Below are 10,326 nucleotides of genomic sequence, written 5' to 3' on the forward strand. Positions count from 1 at the left end.
AGTACCAAAAGACAACAGAACTCAATCAGGATGATTGAACATCACTCCACACTCCAAGGATACAATTGGTAATATAATAAGAGCCAAAAATAGTGCCAAATTATTGTATATTTTGAAAAAGAAATAAATAATTTTCAGTAAGAGTAAGTGGAAGTTAATGAGACTAGCCTAGACTCGGCATTTCTAGAAAATTAGTAAAGGTTACTAGTTTCAGAAAAATCTTCAATTTTTAAAAAAGTGTGTGTGTGTATGTGTGTGTGTGTGGTACTGGGGTGTGAAACCAGGGCTTCCTCGTGCTAGGCAAGTGCTCTACCAGTGATCTATACCCCTAACCCTAACCCTAAATGTGTTTTAGCACTGACTATGTATAAGACTCGGAGCAGGTTGGGAGGACTGTGGTGGTGGATGAGAGAGGTGCAGGTAGGGGCCGTGGGTCGGGGCCGTGGGTCGGGGCTTCATGGTCAAGCAGAGAAGGGCCTGAACTAAGCACAGAAATGCAGAATAGGTTATTTTCACACTTCAGTGTTGTAAGGAGGAGAGAGGTATAGAGTATTGTGTTGTTAATTGTACAATAGGTAGAAAGTAAACGTACAAGGAGATGGTTGCTGCCAGCAGACACTGAACATGTTGTTAAGAGAATAATCTGTGAAGATGCTTCAGACAATAGCATTGAGACAGAACAGGGATGCAGCTCTGCAGGCTGAAACTGTTCTGAAGGAAAGACCAGGAAAAAGCACTAGCATTCTGATAAGTGGCTATGTGTAGGTGGTGGTTTCAGTTGGTATATATATGTTTAGGTTGGTACATTTTTTTCTTTCTTTTTTTTTTTGTGTGTGTATGTGTGTGGTACTAGAAATTGAACTAAGGGTCTTCACACTGAGCTATATCCCTAGCCCTTTTTATTTTTTATTTAATAAATAAATAAATAATGAGACTGGACTAGAGAGGTGCAGGTAGGGGCCTCATTAAGTAGCTAAGTTGCCCAGGCCAAGTTCAAACTTGTGATTCTCTTGCCTCAGCCTCCTAGAGTGCTGGATTACAGGTGTGCATCGCCATGCCCAGCCTCCCTTTTCTCAAATCCTGATGCCTCTCACAGTAACGATGCTCTTAACGATGTATGCCTGTGTGAACATGAGTTTGGCATTGATGAATCTGCTCAAAGCAGTGACAGAGACTTTACCACATGCCTGCAGTTTGTCCCAGCTTTTCACATTAGAGGCCACCCCTGCTCTGGGAGCCTACTTTGGCCAAAGGACAGCTGCCTGGTTTTCGGATCTCTGATAGTGCTTTCTGTCTTGATCCCCTTTAGCTACAAGACCCTGTGCTCCTGAGGAAGCCACAGGTCCCTGAAGAGATTGGTGTGCCCGTTTCCAGGAATGGCTCCATGCCAGGCCCAAAGTTACAGAACGGATGTGTACCTGCAAAGTCACCCTTGGGGTCCCCTCCCCCCAGACTCTCCCACACGCCCACGCACATGCCGACCCTCCTGGATGAGAACGGGAAGAAAGTGAAGAAGCAGGTCTCCTCACAGCACTGCTCCCCTTCCCTCCGAACTTCTCAGGGCTCACCTGGTACCAGCGAACCTGGGAGCCGACGGCAGAGCTCCTGGGACAGCAGGGACACTGTCCCTTCTACCTCACTAAAGCTCCTGGCTGAGGCCACTGCCAGTGGGCATGGGTTGAAGGGGGAAGACAAGAATGCAGACCTCGAGAAGGGGACTTCCAGCAGCTCCAGCCCGGAGCACTCTTCCAGCAGCAGCCCTAAGGTCCCACGGGCCTCCGAGGGTGGAGCTGCCCATGTCTGTGATTCTCAGGGAACAAACTGTCCCACCGCTGGTCACTCCAAAGCGCTGCCGAATGGGTTGGATACTAAGATAGTGAAGCTCAAGTCTCCTGTCCTGGGCAGCACTGCCATAGAGCCCATGAGCCTCATGTCCCCTCCACCAGCCAAGAAACTGGCCCTGTCTGCCAAGAAGGTGGGTGTGTGGGGGTCTTGTCCCTGGAAGTGTCTTGGGGCCCAAGTAGGTATGCTGGTAGTTGGGGAGTGGAAAATGGTAGGAGGCTTTGGCTCCCTTGGTTCAGAGGAGCAGGTGCCTTTGAGGCATCCTTGGGAATTCACAGGTTACCCAGGACAGCTATCTTGGGGTGAAGGTGGTGGGGGTTTGGCTGAGGCCTGTTGTTCCTGCTGTGGATAGAGTGTCCTGGTTGAGCCACAGGCCTCCAGTTCTCCCATGGTGGGAGCAGGGCCTGAGGGGAGCCAGAGCCCAGGACCCTCATGCAGAAGTCCGGGCTGGGGGTGACCATGTGTGGCTTTGAACTCATGGGGGCAGCGACATGATGCTATATTGTTGTGCTGAGATTTTTGTTTAAATTTCCTTCCTTTTTCCTTTTTGTTTCTAACCAACAACACTTTTCTGATTCTTCTACCATTCCCACCCTCTACCTCCCTCTTTTTTTCCCCTCTTGTCCCCTCATCCTTTCTGGGCTTTTTTATTTTTTTATTTTTATTATTTTATTTTATTTTTATTTTCCCTCTTCTCCACGGAAACCTTTTTTAGACCACCAAGTTTTTATTTATGTCAATAACTGCAGGCCAGCACCCTTCGGAGGGCGACCGGCAATGACCTCCGTTCACCTCCCCCCTCACCACTCTCCGACCTCACCTACCCCATGACAACCACCCACCCCGTCGTTGCCTCTACTTGGCCTGTCAGTAAATCCAGGTGAGCCAAGGCACCAGCCCTCCCTCCAGGTGCCATCTATCTCCTATGATTACACATACCAGGCTGTTGAAAAACCCTGGGCCATTGAGGACTTAGGTTCCCTCTTATCTGCTCTGTCCCCATCTGTAAAGGAGCCTTGCTTGGCCAGAGTCAGTTTAGTCCCTGAGTTTTGAACTTTCGTCTTTTTCATCTGTTGGTCACATGCATGTCATGACCTGGTATGCTATGGATTACCCTGTTCTAAGTGCCTGAGTGAGCTCAGAGGGCTGTGAGGCCTTCAGGCCTTCCTGCCAGTGGCCATTACGCCATGGTCTCCTGTCTCTTTGTCCCTGGAGAGCACCCCTCTGGGTCTCCTGCCATGGCTGCATGGGCTTCTAGAATAAGGAGACTAGATTCAGGCTCCCCCAGATACTCTTTCTGAAGTCTAGTCCTCCTGCCCGGGTGAGACAGTGACAAGGTGCTACATCCCTCAGGTACCTGATTGCAGAGTTGAGAGTTACTGACAGATCACTGTGTCCTGTGTCATCTGCAGCTAGGGAGGGAGGAAGCAGAGAGCAGGGGCAGGTGGGAAGAGGTCCAGCCTTCTGTAGCCCCTGAAGGAGATGTCTTACTGTCCCCCACCAGCATCGCACTGCCTCTGTCTTCCTTTCACATTTATACACAGGCCTCATCCCTAGCCTAGTGTTTTTCCACGTGGTAGGTCCATAAATGTTGAGGCATTTAGTGGGCATTTTTGTTTCTTAGTCATATAACCTTTAAAAAGAAAACTCCAGAAAACACTTCAGAGGTGGTCTGGCAGCAGTGGTGGTGTAAAGGATGATAGTGACAGTCCCTTTGAAAGCAGTAACCCTCTGAGGCTGGCAGCACTGCCACTTGTTGACAGATGAGACCACCACAGCTCAGAGAGAGTTTAGCTTGCCTGGGTCATTTGGCTGGAGAAAGGCAGGTTGCACTGCACCTGATGTGGCACTCAGTCCTGTCTGTCACATGTCTTGCAGTATGAGTTGACTCTGTTACTGTGCTCCCAGTTTTCTTGGCACCTGGGCTCACAGGGAAATAGCCATGGGAGGTATGTGGCCTACTCTTGCCTTTCTTGGCAGGCTTATTTCCTTCCAGGGATCTGTGGCTTTGGAGGTTTGAGGACAAATTCAGACAGGATTATTTTTCTGACCATTCTTGCTTAGTGAAGCGTGCCCTTTTTTAAAAAATACATTTGATTGAAAACTCAAAACATTAGCATTGGTAAAAATTCTTTGAACTGTTTGATCACAAGGAACTAATGCATACCATAATGAGGACCAAACCCCGTTTTATTGCACTGTATCCAGAGCCCTTTTTATTTTAAGACAGGCATTCACTAGGTTGTCCAGGTCTGGCTTAAATTTGTGATTATCATGCCTCAGCCTCTGAGGGCTGGGGTTATAGGTGTGTGCCACCACACCTGACTAATTTTATCTTAAGTAAACTTTGAATGCTATTGTTAGCCTGTCTTCAAACATATATGCTGTTTATGTGTGTATGAGAATTATAGGGCAAAAACCCTTTTGAAATTCTTAAGTAAAAGGTGATTCAGGGAAGCTGGAAGTAAGAGCTCCATACAGATCTTTCAGGATGACCTTCCTGTTACCTGTTGTCCCTACAGGGTTCTGTCACCTGCTCCCCGATCATCCAGCTGTCCCAAGCCTCCTACCAGCACCCCCTCTGCATCACTGTCCAGTAGTATCCCCCAGGCCCCACAGACATCAGAGCCACAGAGCTGCTCTTCCACCTGGACTGCCCTGCCTCAGGTCAATGGGGACTTGATGTCCCCTTCACACCAGCTGCTGGAGGCCAGCGAGGCCTCTCGGAGCCCCTCCAGGAAGAGGCACAGGAGCCCTGCGGGAAAGCCTCAGATGCTTGGCTCAGAAGCGGGTATCTCACAGCTCCTTGGGGGGGCAACTGCAATGCCTCGCAAGAAGAAGAAGAAGAAGAGGAGGAAGGGCGCAGAGGGCATGACCACGGCCATTCCTCAGGAGCAGGTGCAGGGGCCACCTTGGAGCCCCAAAAACAAGAAGAAGGGACAGGTAGAGCTGCCAACTCACCCATGGGAGAAGGAAGGCACACAGCCCCAGGTGGATAGCCAGCAAGTGGGTTACGTTCTGAACAGCCACCGTGTGAGCAGCAGGAAGAGGAAGAGGAAGGGAACGGAGGGACTCTGTGAAGAAGTTGGCCTTCTCCAGAGACCACCTTGGCACGGGTAAGAGCAGAGCAAGATATGCCAGTGTCCTCTTTCAAGACTGCAGAAACTAAGCAATCCAGTGCCAAGCATAGATGTGTTCTAGGTAGGTAGAATGCCGACCTGGACTGCAAACACTTGCACCTAGGGGAAATGTCTTCTGTAGTGAGCATCAGTGGATATCCATTCCTTAAAGTGATAGTGAGGGGATAGCCTCATCCAGGCCATGGCCATCCTGTATGTTTAGGTTGGTCCAAAGACATAAGGTCAGGCAACCTGGGCCAGGGAAAGCTGTGAGGTTTGGAGGGTTGCAGCAGCCGGTACCTGCAGTTTGTAGGACTTGCCACAGTTGGATTAAAAGTGTGACCATATGATATTCTCCTCAGTGTCCCTCATGCTGGATGTGTATCCATGGGCATCAGGTCTTTCTTGACCACTTCTCCAGGCCCAATGTGGTATGAATGATGTCACAGAGAACAGTTCCCGAGTTGTCCTCAGGGTCACATTGGGGGCAGGTTTCCTACAGAGCTGAAGGAAGTGAGTCAGGTGCCTGTCACTGAGCCTTGCTCTTGCCTTCAATGTGCTAGAAGGTCTAACTGTCACCTCTGACACCCAGCAGTTGCACCTCCACAGACCACGGAGAACGTGAGACCAGGGCAGAGTCCCCAAGGAAAAAGAAAAGGAAGAAAAGAAAGCATGAGGCACAGCAGGAGGAGGAAGAAAACAAGCATCCAGAAGACCCAAGGAGCACAAAGCCCAGTGTCAGCACAGGCATAGAGTTGAGTGTGAACAGCCAGCTTGCTGGGGACCGCCCAGGTGAGGACTTGGGGAACTCGAGGGCCCCTGATAACAGTAATGGTGGCGTTTCACCGTTCCTCGCTTCAGGCTGTTCTTGAGCACTGGCCATGTGTTAGCTTCCATAGCTGTGACATACCTGAGGTGATCATTTTAAGGAAAGTTGTCCTCTTGCCTTGGACCTGTGGTGAGGTAGCACATCGTGGCCAGATCATGTGGCAGAGCAGAGTGCTTACCTCATGGCTGGGGTCCCACTGTCCCCTTTGAGGGCACACCCCACTGACCTAAAAAGCCTCCACTTTCAAGGTTCCATCACCTTCCACTAGCACCTTCCTGAGGACCAAGCCTCCAGCCCAAGGGCCTGTGGGGATCTTTACAATCCATGGTTTCTGACTGGTAGATTCCAACTGGAGTTAGTTCCTTCTACCATTAGACTAAGGATTAACACTGCTGTTACAGTTTTGTTTTCTGGCTTGGCTTTTTCAAGAATTCACTTGAATAACAGCTATTGAGTAAAATTGCTAGTACATTAGCACTTCAGTGGTTAGTAAGTGAACATGTGTCATTAGTAAGTTCTGCAATTGTGCTGTCAGTGAGGGCCGTGTAGCAGTTCATTGTGAACATCTGCAAATGAATCTCTCGGCTACTCTGTTTACAGGGCTCGGACAGGCTCCTCTTGGACCGTGGAACAGGGAGAGAGAATCTGACGTGGTCCAGGAGTTGCTCAAGTACTCATCGGATAGGGCTTATGGGAGACAAGGTATGGCCCCTGCTTTCCTTGGTCTGATTTACCTGGAGGTGGGGTGGAAACAGTCCCTGGTATGCTGGTGTAAGGAGGAATACATTATCTGACTTTAAAAACAGGAAGAGGAATCCCCACATGCCCACCCCATGCCCCCAGCCATGGCACAAAGGTGGGTTCTGTCTCAAAGGTAGTTTCTGTCTGTGGTGTGATCCAGAACAGCACTTCCTGGCAGGAGTATCAGGGCCTCTAATAGAGAGGGGCTGATACAAATGATCCTCTGGCACCTGTAAGAGGCCACTCCAACTTGGAGCCTTTAAGTCAGACCACAGGAATAAACACGAGATTTTCTTCTCTGTTGAAGGCACGGGTTTGTAAAGAAGTGAGCTGTGTAATTGCTGATACAGTTGAAACAAAAGAATCATTGGTTCTACTTTGACCATCAAGTAAATATTGCACATTTTGTCCTCCTTTTTACCCCTTTTCTTGTCCATTTCCATCAAGGGATGGCACTTGGGCATTTTGAGTATCAAAAGTAGATGAGTTGCCAGGTGTGGTGGTGCACACTTGCTATCCCAGCACTTGGGAGACTGAGGCAAAAGGACCACCATGAGTTCGAGGCCAACCTGAATTATATAGTGAGACTTTGTCTCAAAAAAAAGAGAAAATCGATTGTTCTAGTTGGTACAAGTCCTAAGACCTGCTGATATCATGGCTGTGTTGTGCAGTTCTGACGTGGGATGGTGAACTGTCTGCAGTCAGTCGGGATGCTATCGAGGACAGCAGAATAGCCCAAACCCAGACAGTGGTTGACGACTGGGACGAAGAATTTGATCGCGGCAAGGTATGATGTGTGTGTGTGTGTGTGTGTGTGTGTATGAGATACTGGCTGATGGAGACATTGGGGTGGCTCGCTTCAGCTCTCAGCAGTGTGAAGAGCAGGCGTGGGGTAAAGTGGTTAAGAGTGAGGCTGGAGCCAGTTACCCAGGTTCCGTCTCCAGTGCATGTTCCATACTGCTGGCAAGGTCCTGGCCATTTGATGCTTCTGTGCCTTTGTTAGCACATCAGAGGTGGCAGGCCTCCCACAGGCTTGTGTGCAGCACATGAGAGTATGCCTGTGCCCAGCGCATTTGTGGTAGGGGCCACCTAGGTTCAGTGGAGCCCTCTCTGGGGATTGTGACTTCTGTGCTTCTTGATTTAGGAAAAGAAAATGAAAAAATTCAAGAAGGAGAAGAAGAGAAACTTCAATGCCTTCCAGAAACTTCAGAGTAGACGGAACTTTTGGTCTGTGACTCATCCAGCTAAGGCCACCAGCCTCAGCTATCGCCGGTGAACTTGGTGTCAGAATAGGTCAGTTTCAGGGTGTAAGTATCTAGTGTGATTGTGTCTGGGTTGTGTGTGCTGTGTGTGTCTGTGACATGTAGTGTGTAGATGTGTGTATGTGCCAGTCCTTTGTAAGAGGTGACCCTGTGGCATTTTCAGGTTCCTGTAGGGTGCACTGGAGAGTGGCAGAGTGAACTTCAGTGTTCTTGTTTCTCACCAGGAGGACCAGTGTGCCTATTCCACAGCCTCCTGGAGCCGTCACTTCCTGGAAACCATTTGTCTGGATCTGAGGAGTGGCCTCATGCAGACTCAACTGCCCTGTCACCTCTGAGGCTCTGCTGTGAGCCTGCTACATGGAGGGCCCTGCAAACAACCTGATGTGGAGGCCATGGGGACATTCACAACTAGTCCCACAAGAACCCTTAGCAGGTGGTATCCAGCAGAGCTGACAGCAACCTGTGGGACATTTGGAAGGGGCCAGCATCCTTGTGGTCATGGGCAGTAGTCTGGGTGGGCAAAGCCATCTGCTCCTGTCTGGAACTCACAGTGGGGACAGGACCATGCATCTCCCAGTGTATCCTGTGCCCAGGATGGCAGGCATACAGTTGGAGGCTCTTCCTGGTGAGCCATCCCTTCCTCCTGAGCCTGGCACTGTTCTGTCCTGCACCCCACTCTTCTTGTTCCCTCTGTGGGACCTGTATCTGTATGCCTTACTATGTGTCCTGGAAAGGGGAAAGCTAGTTCCCACCTGCACTGCCGTGTCTGCCTTTCTGGGAATGGCAAGGTAGTACTTCCAGTGCATCTCCAGAGAACAAAGGCTATTTGGGGTGGAGGAATCCTTGAATTGTGTGCCAATGCATCTGCTTCTCAGGCTGCTTTCTGTCCCAGAGTGACTTTTGCCATAGCTTCCCTGCAGCTGCAATAACCCATGGGTCTCTATGGAGGTGGTGGTATAAGGGATGAATTCTCCGTTATTTTACTACTTAATATAGAGCATTTATTTTTGACCAGGCCTGTGGCTTCCCAGCAGCAATATATTCCCCTTATAATATGCAAATACTGGCTTTGTGTGCTCAATTTTGTGAGTGCTTTTGAATCTAGATGATTATATGACTCAAGAAGATCCCTTTTTTATCTTGCTCAAGCTGTGCCTGTAGACTTGTAATTTAATAAACGTGGGACTCCTCAGTGAAAGTGGTGTTTCCAAGGAAAAGATACACCGTATCAGTAGAAGGTATAGAAGTACATCAGAGGGTCCTTCCTCATGAGATGCATCCCCTTATCTCCCCTGAGCTGTCCCAGGGCTTGCTGGGCATCAGCTGGCCCCCTGGTCTGTCTGCTGCCTTCATCAGTGCCACCCTTTCTTATTTGCTCTGCTTTCCGCTCAGGGCCTCGCTCAGTCCTTGGGTACAAAGAGGAGTTGCATCTTCATATGGTGAGGGACAGTTGAAGTTTTCATGCCAGTGGTTCTTTTAGGTTTTTCTCCCTTTTATATTTCACTTTAGGGAAATGTGGGAGGGAATAGTGATACCACGGCCTGATCACTTCTCATTCCAGCCAAGAGTGGATGGCAGCTTTGAATGCTGCTCAGGACAGGCCTGAATTAGTGTGCTGTGGCTTCATAATCTGCTGTCTCGGAAGGAAGGCTGACACTTTTGTGGGCAGGGCTTGCTTCTCCACCAGAGGGGTTGACTTGTTCTTACATTAACTGCTTCCCCGGGCATATTTATTCCATGATGCTCATGTTGAAAATGTAAGTTGTCTTTTAGCACAGCCTTGATCTCCTTTCTGTCTCTCTACCCCTTCTTCCAGTTAGTCTCGTCTTTTCCCCTAGAATGAACATTGTAGTACCTTTTCTTGGGGAGAATATCTCCATGTTCTCTCTGGAAGTGGTGAACCCTGGCCTGACTTCCTACAGTGTTTGTCACTGTTAGGTAGGGGCAAGTCCTTCCCTTCTGCAGAAAACCATCAGCCAGACAGGCACGAAGAAGAATGCACCCAGAAAACCATCCAAATTATAGGTGACATGTACATATATAAATACATAGAAATACCTAGGCTTTTATAATAGCAGTCACTTGGTTGGGTTAGAACCTGGGAGGGGGGGGTAGGGGACCCACGTGCAGTGGACCACCTCCCTAGTGTTCCCTGTCATCTTGCACATCTTCCATCATTAGGAGTTGTTCTCCCCCCGTGTCCTGGTTGTGTGGCTGCACCTATATGTGTAAGGGGTCCCTCCACCTTTTCCACTTTCTCTCCAGGGACCTTGGGAGCCCCAGATGGTCCAAGGTCTTGGTGCAATAAAATAATGTGTCTTTGTGAGTCCTTTCTGTGTCTTTGATTTTTTGAAAGATGCCTTCCAACCAACTCTTTGTTGGTTTCCTGAGGTCAAGTGAAAGATTATCTTTGTCATGCTTTTACAAAGCCATCCATAACAGAGAGGGTACCAGGCCTCTGTAGTAAAAAATACAAAGCAGGTCCTACTCAAGAATGAAGAAGCCAGGCATGTAGTACATTCCTGTAATCCCA

At 49.1% G+C, this 10,326-nt stretch overlaps 1 protein-coding gene across 4 annotated transcripts in view; it reads left to right on the top strand.

The window, feature by feature from the left end:
* Usp36 (ubiquitin specific peptidase 36) overlaps positions 1-10,122 on the top strand; it is a 37,322-nt gene extending 27,200 nt beyond the window's left edge. For 2 of the 4 annotated variants that reach the window (XM_005407366.2, XM_005407368.2), the window contains 8 exons: positions 1,310-1,975; positions 2,592-2,722; positions 4,365-4,958; positions 5,554-5,753; positions 6,391-6,492; positions 7,203-7,318; positions 7,676-7,824; positions 8,018-10,122. In XM_005407366.2, the coding sequence (XP_005407423.1) occupies positions 1,310-1,975; positions 2,592-2,722; positions 4,365-4,958; positions 5,554-5,753; positions 6,391-6,492; positions 7,203-7,318; positions 7,676-7,807 (1,941 nt within the window). In that variant the 3' untranslated portion in view covers positions 7,808-7,824; positions 8,018-10,122. Of the gene's footprint in view, positions 1-1,309; positions 1,976-2,591; positions 2,723-4,364; positions 4,959-5,553; positions 5,754-6,390; positions 6,493-7,202; positions 7,319-7,675; positions 7,839-8,017 lie in introns of all 4 variants that reach the window. The other 2 variants (XM_005407369.2, XM_013506110.1) reach the window with 2 other exon arrangements.
* The last annotated feature ends 204 nt before the right edge of the window (positions 10,123-10,326 follow it).

This window comes from Chinchilla lanigera, unplaced genomic scaffold (assembly GCF_000276665.1).
Source record: "Chinchilla lanigera isolate Chin_1 unplaced genomic scaffold, ChiLan1.0 scaffold00105, whole genome shotgun sequence".
NCBI classification, from domain to species: domain Eukaryota; kingdom Metazoa; phylum Chordata; class Mammalia; order Rodentia; family Chinchillidae; genus Chinchilla; species Chinchilla lanigera.